Source organism: Artemia franciscana, chromosome 18, assembly GCF_032884065.1.
Source record: "Artemia franciscana chromosome 18, ASM3288406v1, whole genome shotgun sequence".
NCBI classification, from domain to species: domain Eukaryota; kingdom Metazoa; phylum Arthropoda; class Branchiopoda; order Anostraca; family Artemiidae; genus Artemia; species Artemia franciscana.
Window position 1 is genome coordinate 33,027,502 of NC_088880.1, and position 16,477 is coordinate 33,043,978.

Below are 16,477 nucleotides of genomic sequence, written 5' to 3' on the forward strand. Positions count from 1 at the left end.
TTGAGAAAAGTTTTATTTCGTTCGCTCTTTTTCGTAAATTGTCAGTTTTTTGTTCTTTTTTATTGTTGTTGTGTGGCTTTTTTATGTCTTTTTTATTGTTGTTGTGTGGCTAGTAAAAAGTCTGACAAACGCACCAAAGAAGTAAAGAACTTGGACCCAGCCTGGCTCTAAGAATTCATTCTGATGCGGGTGATTTTTACCAAAGTCTTCTGTTGAAAAAATAATGCAATTTTAGAACTACTAGAATTTTTTGTGCTAGGAACACAGTTTATTATGCTAAGAGGGGAGGGGGGCTTCGAAGTCGGCTTACTTCTTGTAAAAGGCTCCTAACCTGGCCCTATACATGTGATAGATCCAAGATTTTTCAAGAATGGGTTCCCTAGAATTTTTATGAAACTTGTTTTCTTTGATAAATTTGTAGCTTAAGGAGCGTTCATATGCGTGTCTAGCTACAATCCTGTGTCTAGACATGTGTCAGGTCAGAAATCAATGTTTAGACAATTACCGTCCACAAGTAAAATTTAGTGCTTCTATTTCTAGATTCTAGAGTTCTAGAACTCAAAGCTCTAGATTCTAAAACTCAAAGTCTAGGATTTTCGATTACAGCAAATCAGAATGCGTCAAGTTCCACTATTTTTATTATCTACGTTTACATTTTTAAACTGAAATTTAATTTTGTTTTTTCATTAATTGTTTGTTTTTTCTTCATGTTAAGCAAGTATGCAACACCATACATAATAGTAAGGTACACTAAGACAATTTTTTGGCTTGTCTTATCCATTATCTTGTGACGGTAAAAACAGGGATTACAATTTTGAAAGTTTTGCCCGCATAAGATCTCTTGATTGGCTAGAAATGACAACCCGAATCCATTTGAAACTAAATTTGTAGTATTAGCTAAGCACTGAGTTCTTCAGGCCTCTAAAGCTGAATGATTTAGTCTGAAGTCTTCTCTCCTTTTGTGTCGTCTCGATCATCATCCGCCTTTGACGATGGTTACCATACTAGATTCTTTTGTTCTACCCGCCATCATTTTACTGCACCACATATTAGGTTTTTTTTTTTTGTTTTTTTTTTTTTTTGTTTTTTTTTGTATAATGATAGTCCATATATAGAATGGAATAAAATTATAATACTTTACAGACGTACAAAAAAACTTAAAGTCCGCAAAAACTTAAACCCATTTAGGAGTTTCTTTCTCCGGGTACCCATTTAGAGCTGGGTCGAGTCTGGCTGAGCTTACGTTTCACATTATTTTTCTTACAATCAGAACCGTAGCCAGGCTCGGTGGTGCCAGGGGCAAAGTAAATTACAGCCCTCCCCCCACCGGGCACTAATATAAATAAAAAAGCCGTATCAAAGTGAAAAATTTGAAAAAAGTGCCCCCCAGCCCAAGCTCCCTCCAGTGCTGGTACCTGGACCAGTTGCCCAGGTTTCCATTTCATATTGTTTAAATCATAAACAAATAATTCAAGGTATTAAAGTTAACACTGCCCATATGTCCAACTCAGGTGGTAATAGACATTTAAATTTTATACGAGAAGTTGCTATTTTAAGAAGAAAAACCATTAAAAGTAATCTGTAATTCTTGTTTTTTGTCTAAATTGTAGGCTATTCTATGAGAGAGGCCGGCAAAATTACACCGAAGAGCCAAATTCAGACCCCCCCCCCCCGGTATTTGTTTCTAGAACCAGCTTTGAAATAGATATGAGATATTATAAGTTTTTCATGAAAAGAGTTTCATTCAAAATTAGAAAAATAAAAAGATCTGTAACATTATAGTGTGAAGCGGGATTAAGTTACTCCACTTTATTATATAGCTTATAAAACTGTGCTAGAACGCCTTTGCGCTTGAGGTACTGGAATATTTTTGTCCAAGTCATCGCTGGTATCTCCTATCCCCTTGAAGAAAATTAAGTTGAAAAAAAAACCAACACAAATTTTTACCATAGGTATTTTCGGAGACAACACTGCCTTTCCACGACGATAAATAGCAGTTCAAATAGGGATAAGTCCTTTTTTACACAGTGAAAAAACATTCACTGTATATGTGATCGAAATATCCAGTAATTTTTGAATGTTTTTTCACTGTCTAATAAAAGGATTTATCCCTATCTCGACTGTTATTTATCGAATTTTTGCAACGAAAAGTAGAACAAAAACGAGGACCAATTAAGTCACTCAAGAAGTAAAACTTAAACCGACCAGAAATTACTATGAAGGATGAAATCAATTCAAAACGGAAAGAAAGTAAAATGAACTAGGATTACGTCGCTACAGCAACGTGAATTGTTACAGTAACCTTTGGTTGGCTTTGCCTTTTCTGGTTTTTCTCTCACCTTCGATTGAACCCCTTAGTTAATAACTAGAACTGCCATGTCTAAAGAAGATTTTTTTCGTAAAAAGATAAGTAGATGACATGTTCCAAAAAGACGGTTCCTGAACAGGAATAAGCTTTGCTTACGAGTCAATCTGTGTTAGAGGAGAAACCCTCAAAGAAGGTAAATTTAAAGTCTGCTATTGCATTGGCTGTAAAGCTCTCCACTCTAAAATTTTATGACTGGCGTCTACTTGGCTGTAGTTAACCTCCTACTGAATTTCTAGAGAATGCAGACACGTTAGTGCAAAAGGTAGATGGGGTTCAGAGGTGATGGATACCTCTGATGTTCCCATCCGCTGTGTTCCCTTGGCCCAAGATTTTTGTACTTTCCCCAAGAATTTCAAGCCTGATAATAGGAGTTGCCTCAGAAGGTTCAAGGGCCGACTTTCCTGCTCTTATCATGCAGATAAAAAATGATTGGGGTGAAGGGGAGGTGTCTTCGAGGGGGCAAGGGCCAATTTGGCTTGAAATTATACACATTCAAAATCATTGCACGTTTTCGTTTCAACCAAGGTGCAGCATAAAATTTTGCACTTAAATTTCAAGGTGGTTTAGCTGGGGGATCCTGAAGGGACAACTTTCCTAATTTAGTTTCCCAAACGTGTAGATTAAAATTCTTGAGTGTTTCTTTTTCAAATAGGGTGAAACATGCCTACTGTTCTACTCAAAAGTTGGCATTGCTAGGGGCGAGGAGAGGGTGCTCCGCGATTTCGCTTCCAGTCAAATGCGACATTTCTGCTAAAAATGTGGTAGGGAGAAAGGGAGTGCTGTAAGGAATATTGCCCCACTTCGGGAACAACACAGATTGAGAATCATTGCACGTTTTCTATTTTAAGAACATGCTAAATACCTATATTTCAACTAAAAAAAATAAAGATGGAAGGGGTGGGAAGTGCTGGAGGGGAGTCGTAAGTCCACTTTGATCTACCAGTCGTATAGATGAATATCCTTGCATGATAGTGGCTCAAAAAAGGTGCAGGATGCCTATTGTTATAATAAAGAGTTGGTAGGGGTGCCGGAGAGCATATCTCGAGGGGCATGCCTAACTCTGGTCCTCCAATCTAGTAGATTGGAAATTTTTCGGTTATTTCGTTCAAACAAGGTGTAAAATGCCGACCTTCGTGCTGAAAATTGCAATGTGAGGAGTGGACTTCATTGGAAGGTCTGGTGGGTGGTGAAATCGGAGAAGCCTGTGCTCACTTGTGCTTCCGTTATTTACGGAAGTTATTTGTATCGTTATTTATTCTTTACGGCAAACTAAATAGATTTATTTAAATGCAATCATCAATCTTAATCAATTAATTATTATTCTTATCATTAATCGAATCATTAATCAACAGTTACTTAACAGAAGTAACTTTCGGAAAGAACAAAAAAAAGTCTACACTTCAGAAACAACAGATGTAGACGTTTTGAGGTTAGAAATAAGTTACGGAAGATTATGAATATGATTTTTGAAAAGGGGGAAGTACCTAGCTATTTTTGGAAAACCCTAATCAAATTCCTATATAAGGAAGGTGATACGAGTGAGTGCAGTAATTATAGCAAAATACTTCCTATGGTGACACATTTTAGGCTTAGAGATGCTGTATGCAAAATTTTAAGAGAAGAGCAGTATGGTCTTAGGAAGCGTAGAGGAGGTGTCAACCAAATTTTCACTCTTAGTTTAATAATTGAGAAGTGTTTGTGTCATAAAAACACCTTTAGTCCTTGGTTTATAGATTACGGGCAAACGTTTGATTCAGCTGATAAAAGAGCTTTGGCGAAGGTCTTATCCTTGTATGATATACTAGACATATACATTAAAATGATTAGTGTTATGTACGAGAAATACACGAATGCGGTTAAGGTAAGAAATGAGGTTAGTAACTGGTTTCGTATTAAATCAGGAGTTAAACAGGGCTGTGTTTTATTCCAATTTATATGGATCATTTTAATGGACTTTTTCTTAATGAGCACAGCAAAGACAATGGGTGAACACGAAGTCAAATGGGAAAGTAAAACTTTCCTGGAGTTAGATTATGCTGATGATTTTAGCATCCTAGATAAAAGTGTGAGCAAAATGATTTATTTGTTAAAAGTTTCGGAAGTTCAGGGTGCTAGAATATGCTTTAAAATTAATGTTAAGAAGACTAAGTCACTAAGACTGGAAATAAGTGAAGATGAAAAGGTGACGCTGTTGAAAAATGTTTGGAAGAATAGGGAGATAGGTCTTCGGACCGAGATTAGAATGTTGGAAGCTACAGTGACGACAGTGGTCAAGTATAATTCTGAAGCATGGGACCTCCAAAAAAACAGAGGTAGATTTGCTAGATGGTCTTTAAAGAAATCGCCTACGGACTGTTTCGGGCACCTGACTGACTGACTGTGTTTTGAACAAAGTAGGTTGTGCGAAAAGTGTGGTTCAATACCACTTTTAAGGGCTATAATGAGAGAAAGGTTGAGATAGCTAGGGCTTGTTCTGAGGATGAAGGATGACAGATTGCCAAAGATTGTCATTTTTGGCCAACCATCTATAGTTAAATAAAAAGCAGGTTGTCTTTGGTTGGGTTGGGAGGATGTCGAAAGGAAAGATTTAAGGGGACTGAAAACTTCCTGGGAGGCTGTAAAGAAGGGGGTTTTGAATATATTGGGATGGAAGAGGAACGTGCGTAACTGTGTTGGCCTCAGCCGTCTTCATGTTGCGGTGTGTTCGTCGTAGTAATAGTGTAATAGTAGTAATCTATAGCTAGCTATTTTTCTATACTTCACATATTCATAGTTATTTTTCTTTCGCTAGTTTGACAAGTGTTCTTTTTTTATATTTTTAATTCTACAACAACAAAAAACCGTTGAGGGAGGTAACCCCACTTTATTTTTGGTATTTTTGTTCCTTTCCAGTTCAACTTCTTCTTGTGTGGCGATAGCTGCTCGTTTTTAATTGAACTTCTTATAGAAGTTAATTGGTGCTCGCTTAAGTTTAAGTATCGTTCTTTAAAGGTTTGTTAACATATTCTTTTACAATTTAATTTCGGTTGCGATCTAGTCCCGACAAAAAATATTTTGCAAAATAGCATTGGCTGACGCTGCTTTCAATTGCTTTAGAAGTATTCTGGGAAATATTCCTAACAGCTAAAGCACAGAATTTATAATAGTAATGTAATGTTTGTTTTGCATATTGTTGAGAAACTTGTAGCATTAATGTGAAGTTGGAAAAACGTCGCCAAGCATTTGGTAATAATTGTCTTTCTGTCTATTCTTTTCTTGATATTCTGAACACACATTGGACATAGAGTGAGGATCGACGAAACCTATCGCATGATAAACCATAACCCAATTTTCAATGTCATTTGAGAGTGGAGATGAAATATTGGGGGCATTTATCACGGGTTGGTGATGAAAGGCTGCCTCTCGATTTATAGTGCTCGACAACCCCCGGTCTTTGCTAGTCAAGGAGAACAAAAATAACTTTCGGTAGGTCAATTGAGAAGAAGGCAAAGCTGATGAGGACTTCAATGAGGGAACTTAATTCAAAACCTTAGTACAAGTTTATGTGGCGAACAACTATGGTCACTGTATGTGCCTCTAGGCATAGGAGTAACTAAGTATGTTACGTTCTAATTTATGAGGTTTTATCATATTTTGAAGCAGTAGAAGCACTCATAATCGTAAGAACCCCAAAATGCATTATCCCAAACTGGAAGATAAGCTGGCAACAGTAAGATACCAAGAAAACCGAAAACTCCTCGTCGATGCTTTTTGTGCCTCCGGAATCTGGAGGCACAAAATAGTTAAAAATAAGTTATTACCAAATCAGATACTGAAACATTTTTGTATACTAATTATTTTGGGCGTTCACCTCCTTTGAAAAAAACATCTGTTTCTAAACTTGACGATTGGATAGAGATAAAAACAACGAATCTTTGCCATGCTTTTCCTCATGTGGAAATCGAAAATACTTTTGTATAGATGTCTTTTAGTGTTAGCTGGTAGGCTTGAGAGCAACAACATGTTGATGTCAGGCTGTAGGTATGCCTCACTGAAGATTCACTAATGTTGATTACCTCCTCTCTGTTATCCGCTCAAAGCTTTTTTAATTAATTGCTGAAAACAGCTGTTATTGTTAACTCTAATTTTGAAAAATAAAATCCAGTAGTAAATTTTCTAGTGGCAACAAATTTTCTGAGAAAAGGTCTCATTTATATAATGAATTTCGATTTCGCGACAAGGCTATTGTATGGGTTCTAGTGTAAGCTTCCGGTAAGCTGTTAGATGGCACTGTATTTTCGTGTCATCATTTTTTGAAGAATTCAACTTGTTCTTATGAACTGATGCTTCACAAAACTTCTTTTGCTGTTTTTTGTTTCATCACAGTAGCACCTACTTGCATTTTTTGTTATAATAATATCTATGTTAATTTGTTTAGCCTATTCATAAGCCATTTTGCACAGAAGTAATTTATTTGGCTTGAAAAGGACTTTACAGCAAAATTCTTGGAGGCCTAAGCTAGCTTAGTTTAAAGTAGCCTAAATGGGAGAAAGTCCAGACAGTACCATCAAAAAATTTAAATAGTCAATACAGCTCTAAATAATTGGATTTTCGCTACTATTAAATAATTTTTTCTAGCCACATTGTTGAAACATTCAGGAATTGATTTTAAAGCCTACACAGGCTTAGGTTATTCCTGAAAATAATATTCACCTCATACCAAAATTGTAAGTGAAGAGCTTTGAATTCAGTTTAATACTGCTACTATTTACAGGGAAATACTATAACATCCTCAAATTACTTTAAAACATTCTAAAATACTAACTTAGGTTACTTGCTATCATTCCTGAATAGGCATAGGCCTATAAATGACTAAATTTTATGTAAAATTCTAGTTAATTGACTTCTTGCTATCTCAGAAAGGGTTTAGGCTAGGAAAAATGAAACTTTCAGGGATGGGTCTACAGGCTAAATTATGTCCTGGGAAGGTATTTTAAAGTACCCACCTCCACTCCTTCTTCCTCTAGAGGGCCCTGAAATTTGCCTACATGACAGGTCTATTATACCTATTGAAATTTTGACAAACAACATTTTACCTTAATTTTCAGTTACTAGTTGTTTTTTCTCTGCCTTTAGTTCTGAAAATGCAATTCCTGTTATTTGAGTAGAATTCTGAGCCACATCAATTTTTTTTTCTTCAAATTTTAGGAAATGTATTTTCATATCTTTAAGACCTTATTAAACTGAATTGAGAAAAGTTATGAAGCTGAAAACAATTTAGTTGTACTTCAATTAAGCAGAAGATCTGTTTTGCAAGGTTTCACTTTTATAACACACATATTTTTAAAGGTCAGGGCCCTCTAGAGGGAGAAGGAGCAGAGGTAGTTGCTTCAAAATACCTTCCTGGGACATACTTTAGTCTGTAGATTCATCCTGGAAAGTTTCATTTTCCTAACCTAAACCCTTTCCAAGATAGCAAGAAGTCAATTAACTAGAATTTTACCAAATTTCATATAGGCCTTAAAGCACATATAGTGTATATTTAACTATTTTTTAATATTTCAATTTCTTTCTTCTCATTGATTTAACAATAAACCAGCATTGTGAAAAGAATAGACATGCTGTTAAGAATTCATTGACTGACCTATGTATGATTTGGGTTATTGGGTTAGTTTTTCCATTAGGGAATGGAACAGATCCCATGCAATAGCCTTGTTGCAGTATATTTGTAAGAAGTTTGATAGGTAGGCTTATAGGGTTCTCATGTGGGCCTATAGGGCTCTCTACAATTTCATAAGCCCCAGAAATAAGGGAAAGGTAGAGATAGCAGGTTGATAATATCTTTTCAGGGCATACTTTGGGTAAATTTTTCAATTAATGTAATATTAGGATAGTTAAGACAAAGGCCTAACCAAGTCTTGGAATCAGAATTTCATCCTGAATCTAAATACAACATTCATTTAGATCAGAAATGAACTTACACCCACCCATTAATGTGCAAACATATACCCTGAATTGTTTATGTACACCAAATTCTCTATAAGTCAATCTTTTCATCAAGTTGATTTAGTTGTTTTTCAAAATAATAAAGAATTCTTTGCATAAACACATTGCAATGCATATATTTAAACATTTCATTTCATTTCTGATGCAAATGGTTACTTAGATTTGTAAAGAAGTTTTTTTTTATAACTTCATAGGCCTATCCTCAGAGAATGTTGAGCAGTTCATGTATATGACCTAAAAACAAAGTGGGCATACTACTTGATGCCTTTTTAATGGTTTTTCATAGTTGCTTTACTTGCAAATTTGATTTTAACCAGACATGACCTTTCTAACCATACCAAATATATAGTCTCTATTATATATTTCTGATGTATTTATTGATTCTTGATTTTGCTGCCATTGATTCAATTTATGATCTGACTGATTTTAACAAGATTGATGCTAATAGAGGTAAATAAGCTGTATTTGAAATAAGAGACAAAGGTATTGTCTTTGAGGGTCTGTAATGAGCTTGAAATTGAATTTGATAAAAAGGCATCAACCTTTAATTACTTTAAATTGCCTCTTGAAGCAATCTAATGATGTCTCCTTGTAGAGCTCCAGAGTTTAAAATTTCAGTTTGTACACTGTGCTGATCCATAGCTTCCCAGTTGAGTTTACACTCCCTAGAGGACCACTCAGCATCCAGTCTTTGTTTGAAGATGTCCACAGATTCAGTAGTAACAGTTTGTTCAGAGAGTTTTTCTCAACTGGTGACAATTCTTGAGGCAAAAAATTGAGCTTAGACTCTGGATAGAGTAGGCTGCTTAACAAGTTTCAATTGATGACCTCTAGTTCTTGATTTAGGACAAATAGTGAGAAATAATGCTGCAAGTATTAGCTCTCATTAACTTATAGGTTAAAATGGAATCACCTCTGTTTTTCCTGTATACAAGAGCTGGGAGTTTCAGCTTAGCTAGTTTTTCAGGGTAGGAAAGTTCTCTTCTGCCAGATGTCACTTTTATTATGTTCTCAGCATATCTTCCAATGCTTTTTTATCTTTTTAAAATTAGGGGAAGCTAGAGACATTCAAGCTCAGGATGCACAAGTCCCTTATACAGAAGACTGATGACATTAGGGGAATGAGTAGAAAGACTATGCTTAATCAGCCCTGTGGCTGAATTAACACCAGAAGCTGATTTCTTAGTATGAGTACTGAATTTTCATTCATTATTAATAGTGATTCTTTGATCTTGCTCAGCATTTACAGAGGAAAGTGGGTGACCTGATAGAAAATAAGAGCAATAAGGGTTTGTTTTGCCAAAGTTAATGACATGGCACTTGATAATATTAAATTTAAGGAGCCAAACCTCAGCCCATTGATCAACCAGTCTAAGATTAATTTCTAAAGGGTATAATCTTCCCAGGAAAAGGCTGGTCCAATGAGCTTCAGGTTGCCTGTGTTGAGTGTTAGTTTGCTGCAGATAGTGGAAAGAGCATCATTGATGAAGATATTAAAAAGTGTAGGACCCAAAATACTACCCTGAGCAACTCTACTCAAAAATTTTTAGACAAAGAAAGAATATGACTACCAGAGTCATCAAACAATTGAACACATTGAGACCATATTTAAAGAAAATCAATAATCATGAGCAGGGACTTCTCTTCAAGCTTGACAGCATGTAATTTGATCACAAGTTGAATCACATCAGTAGGCACCCCTGTATCAAGTAACTCAGTGGTATTATCATATGTTTCAAGAAGATTGGTATCAACATATCTTCCAGAATGAAAACCATCAAGTGGTATGTTTGCTTTATTTGTTGGTCATTTATGGGCACTGCTCAATATTCACCCTAGCCTCTCCTTTGAGCTGATTGAATGTTTGGCCTTAATTATTAAAATCCTTCCCCTAGAGTGTTTACCATCATGAGGGGGCTTCCTGTATTTTGGTAGTTTTTAAGGCAAACATGACTGGCTTCTTAAATTTAATGTCTAATCTAATAATCTCCTAGACTTGGGCAACTTCCCCGCTCTTTACGCTAAAGTTCCTTACTGTTTTAAAAGTAGAGTTAAGAGAAAGTGTCAAACTTTAGCGTAAAGAGCAAGGCGTTGAGGAGGAAAATCTCCTTTCCTATATGGAGTAATTTCTGTTCATTTTAAGTTTTAATGTTGCTCCTTACTTTCATTTAAAAACACTTGGTTTTTTTTATTTAATAAAATTAAAAGTTCGAGTGGCCTTTTTAAGTAACCAAAAAATTGGAATCCAACTAGACCCCCTCCCCTGCCCTTTTTCTCAAATTTGTGCCATTTAGCCAAAAAATAAAGTTAATATGCAAATTCTGTTTTAATTATTCTTGTACAGGGAACTAAAATCCAAACCTGTGTTAGTTCAAAAATGTTTAGAAATCAAATAAAAAAAAAGTTTTTTCAACTGAAAGTAAGGAGCAATATAAAAACTTAAGACAAACAGAAATGAGCTATTTATTCCAATTAATCTGCATTAATTAAAAAAATGTCTATGAATCAAATAAAAAAAAAGTTTTTTCAACTTAAAGTAAAGAGCAATATAAAACGAACAGAAATTATTACATATATGAGAGGGTTTGTCCCCATCTCAATACCTCACTCTTTAAGCTAAAGTATTTTTTAGTAATTTCCAAGGGGCTATTTATTCTAATTAATCAGACTTTGTGATTCAGGGGTCTTTCTCAAAGAAATAGAACAAAATTCGAACTTTAATGTAAAGAGCGAGGTATTGACAAGGGGGCCAACCCCCTCATATACGTAATGAAGATATATGAATATAGAAGTTTGTTATGTAAGTTAATTTGTAAGTTACATATATTTATTGCTAATAATAATAAATAAAATTAAAAGTTCTAGTGGCCTTTTAAGTAATCAAAAGAATTGGAGGGCAACTAGACCCCCCCCACACCTTTTTTTCAAATTTGACTGATCAAAACTTTGAGAAAGCTATTTAGCCAAAAAAAAGTAAAACAAATGTGCAAATTTCGTTTTAATTATTCATGTATGGTGAGCCAAAATCAAAAGCTGCATAAATTCAATAACGTTCAGAAATTAAATAAAAAAAACAAGTTTTTTTTTACTGAAAGTAAGTAGCAACATTATAACTTAAAACAGACAGAAATTATTCCATATATGAAAGGGGCTGTACTCTCCTCAACACCCCGCTCTTTATGCTAAAGTTTAACTCATTCTCACAACTCACAACTTTAAAACAATAGAAAACTTTAGCGTAAAAAGAAGGGTGTTGAGAAGGGGACAGCCCCTTTCATATATAGAATACTTAAGAAATAAATAATGTTTATAAATAAATGCTTATATAGTTATATAATAACCTAAATATAAATATAATTATAAATTATAAATAAATATTTAGGAATTTGGTCTTCTTTGCACACTTAAATTTGTTGTGTATCTGCTTTTGTATGCTTTTTTCATTCAGACATTTTTAACTTTTGATGAAACTATTTCTTTAACTATAAATTTAACTATTTCTTTAAAGAGCTGCCATTTAAATTTTTTTAGTTGGTTCAGAACCGTCATTGGATAGACGCTAGGGTTTTATATAGTTGTTAAACTTCGACTTCAATGAAATTAACCAGAAAATAGTACCGATTTTGACAAACCCTTGTTATTACCAAAATAAGAATGTCATTCAACCAAAAATCAATCGATCATCAAACGTTTTCCAGTACAAGTACAAACAGAATTCAGCACTATTTAAACTAAATAATAAAAAAAGCCTGGAACAGTATCTATTTACAAATTGGAGAATTTTGATTGATTTATTTCTCTTTTTCTTAACAAATAAATGAGAGTGAAGAGGTGATGTTAAGTAAAGACAAAATCGATCTATCAGACTTCATGGGAAGCAAGAGCTAATATTTTGCCTTGTGGGTGTTTAAACACAGTCTAACCTCATTAGTTGGGGCAGGGGTCCCTAAATTGTATTGTTCTGTATATCTTTTTGGAAATTTCATTGGATATCAACCAAAATTTGTGGAAACCAGAATTCTTGTTCTAGTTACGCCTTTGGGGGGAGGGGTACAAACCCAATCTGAATTTGCTGTGGATTGGACCTCAAATATCTCCCTGTCTTGTTATCAAGACATCTAGAGTAGGTTGAGCCATAATCAAATTTGGTGGAGAGCAAAAATAGTGTCCTGATGCTCTGATTCCAGATTTAGTCAGACTGCTCTAGAGGATAGTCTATACCCATTTTGTCATCAGGATGTTGGCCAGAGCAGATAGTTGAATCTCAACCATAATTGACAAGAAGTAGCAGCTGATGTCCAAATTATGTCTTTTGTAGGTTCAGGACCATCCTGATTTCTAAGGAGTGTGGAAGGATGTTTAATTTCTAGTCATTCAGATCAAACAGTTCATGGTAACGAACTGTAGTAAGGTTTGTTTGATGTAACCAATTGTTATATCAGAAGAATCACATTTTAATGCTGATTTTAAATATATAAGTTTCATCAAGATCCGTTACACCCATCAAAAGTTACAAGCCTGAGAAAATTTGCCTCATTTAAAAAAAATAGGGGGAAACTCTCCTTAAAAGTCATACAATCTTAACGAAAATCACACCAACAGATTCAGCGTGTCAGAGAACCTTATTGTAGAAGTTTCAAGCTCCTATCTACAAAAATGTGGAATTTCGCATTTTTTGCCAGAAGACAAATCATGGATGCATGTTTATTTATTTGTTTGTTTGTTTTTTTTTGTTTTTTTGTTTTTTTTCAGGAGTAGTCCTAGAACGTTGCGAAAGGGCTCATTATAACGGAAATTAAAAGTTCTAGTGCCCTTTTCAAGTGACCAAAAACTTGGAGGTTACCTAGGCCCCCTCCCACGCTCATTTTTTCCCAAAAGTCACCGGATTAAAATTCTGAGATAGCCATTTTATTCACCATAGTCGAAAAACCTAATAACTATGTCTTTTGGGATGACTTACTCCCCTGGAGTCCCAGTGGGAAGGGCTGCAAGTTACAAACTTTGACCTGTGTTTACATATAGTAATGGTTACTGGGAAGTGTACAGGTGTTTTCAAGGGGATTTTTTGGTTTAGGGGGGAGAGTTGAGGGGGGGTGGCTATGTGGGAGGATATTTCCAATGAGCAACTTCTCATGGGGTAAAATAATTTCAATGAAGGGGGTGCAGAATTTTCTAGTATAATTTGAAAAAGCAATGGAAAAATAAGATTCTATGACGCTCTATGATGCTCGTATTTAAAAAAAAAAAAATTCTATGACTTTTAGGGCATGTTTCCCCCTATTTTCCAAAATAAGGCAAATTTTCTCAGGCTCTTAACTTTTGATTACAAAGACTAAATTTGATGAAACTTATATATTTAGAATCAGCATGAAAATCTGATTCTTTTGATGTATCTTTTAGCATCTAATCTTTTAGCATCCGTTTTTTAGAGTTTCGTTTACTATTGAGCCGGGTCGCTCCTTACTACAGTTCGTTACCACGAACTGTTTGATTTTTCTTTCTTATGTGATGATTATGTTTTTGAAATTTTGCTAATACTTTTACAGTTGCATTTTTTAAAGTTTTATTTTGTTTGGGATGTTTTACTTGAGGTAAAAAATCATGAAATTAAATATTCTTTATCTGTAGAGTTGTTCCAGGCAATCAAAACCCTAATATGGAAATTGTGCTAAGTGATGTTAGTAGTGAAGGAGATAATATGAGCATTAGTGATGATGGGGAGGAAGGCGAAATCATAGAATACAGTGCTGCCAGATGCACTAATAATTCTAGGACTTTAGCGTCTCAAATACCAAATAAGCCAGTAGAAAATGAAGAGCCAGAAATTGTAGTTTTGGAAGTCAAAAAGCCAGCATTTGTAAATGAGAATAAAGAAAACAAGCGAAAAAAGCGGACCAAGCAGAAAGAAAAACTTGAAAGGAAGAGACCAAGGCTAAAAAAGCATGGAAGCTCTGTTGATAAATTTGATCAAATGGCTAAAAGGTTCAAAAGTCGATTTAAAGATACAATCAGTACCACCCCTTTATTACTCCCTGAAAGACCTCGTAAAATTCGTCTTAGCTCAATACCTATGCCACAAGAACAGCCTAAAAAAAAGAGCACTCCAAATGAGGAAGAAATGGAGGAGGAGGATATAAGATTGAGATTAGCTTTGCTTTTATCAATGGCTGATAAGAATGACCCAGAATTGGCTACGCGGTTTTCAGAAATAAAAAAACTGTTAGATGATAGAGAAGATGGAGATTTTCTTGGAAGTAGCCTTTCAGTACCAACTGAGCCTTTGTGTGATATTGTTGAAGGGAGCGAAGGAGGAATTCAGAGTGTTATGAATAAAAACATTTTAGCAGAGCAAAGAAAACATAAAGCCAAGTTATTTCTTATGGCAAAGGATCAAGTTGACAAGTCCTTTAGTCAAGGGTGGGATTCTTTTGGGTCCTTTTATGAGAATACATTTAATGCAATCAGCAATTTGAATGCAATGCAGCCAGACTTTGATAAATACAAAATTCTTTTTCACTATGCAACTTCAGTTTTAGATAATGTGGTTGATGTTCCGCCTTATATACTTCAAATAAAGGAGAAAAGTAGGTCGTTTTTTTGTTCAAGTCAAAGCAGTGATGGTGATGATGAAGAACTTCTACGTCAGGCTGTTATGAAGTCGATTGTGGAGCGGAAGGATGCTGAAGAAAAGAAATCAGAAGAAGTCATCACTACTGAGGAGCAAATTTGTGTAGTTCATGAACAGCAAGAAGAAGAAGAAGATGCAGAACTTCTGAGAGCCATGCTGCTTGTTGAACTTTCAAAGAAAGCAAGCAGAGAAGCCGAAGGTAGTGAAAAATCAAATCGAAAAATTAGTCAAGCAACAAAAATTAATGTGCCAAAATTGAAGCCCATTGTGATAAAATTTAGTGATTCAGATGATGAGTGTGACTGGGGAGAAGAAAGTGAAGCAGAGAAAGCAAGGAAAAGAAAAGAAGACAGAAATGCAGCCTTAAATGAAATAATTGAAAAAGCAAAGACTCTCAAAGATAAGGATAGCAAATCCACTCTTTTAACTGAAAGTTCTATCAAGGTAAGATCCTAAGGTTTTATCTATTTTTTCCAACTACTACTAATATTGGCAACTCAGTGAGGTCAAGTAGCCTAATGTATCAGTTACCAGCATATAATAAAGTACTTTTGTCTTTGAATAAAGATAGTCCAATTTGGAATCTACTAACCTACTGGAGATATTGAAAATTCCCAACTTCTTTATAAACAATCGCCATCTAATTTTACCATCCAGGTGTCTTTTTGTCATCACTGGAATTCGAAACGTTTGTCGTATGTCTCTTAATGTGAAAACAAAAATAAGTATAAAATAAATATGTGAACAAGAATAAATACAAAAATAACCAAAGAGTAGAGTTTCGACATCTAAGATTTAAAGAAATCTTCATTAGGATTTCTTTATGAAGAATCATTAAGATAAGATTTCTTTAAAAAATCCTCATTCCCTGTCCCCCCCTCCGATTTTTTTCTTGCGCCCTCGTTTCTTGTTTTTTTTTCTGTTTTACACTTTTTTTTTATAAATTTGTCAATTTGGTCAATCATTGGCATCCTTGTCACATTCCCCCCCCCTCCAAGACTTTGCATATTGGCATCTAATTGTGATGTTCCTCCAAAGTAGAAGTGAAATATCTATTGGTAACCACTAACACCCTCCCTCCCCTTAAGAATGTCAATAACTCATGATAATGGATTAATACCTGATCACAAAGACATGCTGATAAGTATAACCTTTTGAAATATTATACCACTGGTAATGGGTACATTATCTTGATGCCTTGAAGCTTCTTTGGAAAGGTACGGCTGTTTTAGGCTACATAATATATATACATATATACATGCGCCATTGTAGTTGTGTCCCTGTGTCCCACCTGTGAATATAGATATAGATATATATATATATATATATATATATATATATATATATATATATATATATATATATATGTATATATATATATATATATATATATATATGTATATATATATATATATATATATATATATATATATATATATATATGTATATATATATATATATATTTTTAACTACGTAAGACTTGCGAATATACAACA

The 16,477-nt window shown here is 34.6% G+C and overlaps 1 protein-coding gene across 1 annotated transcript in view; it reads left to right on the forward strand.

Moving 5' to 3' along the window:
- Window positions 1-6,657: 6,657 nt before the first annotated feature.
- The window catches only part of LOC136038894 (uncharacterized), a gene marked incomplete in the record, with an annotated part of 17,512 nt that continues 7,692 nt past the window's right edge, over window positions 6,658-16,477 (forward strand). The window contains 2 exon segments of the mRNA XM_065722370.1: window positions 6,658-6,732; window positions 13,982-15,425. Of these exon segments, the coding sequence (XP_065578442.1) occupies window positions 14,010-15,425 (1,416 nt within the window).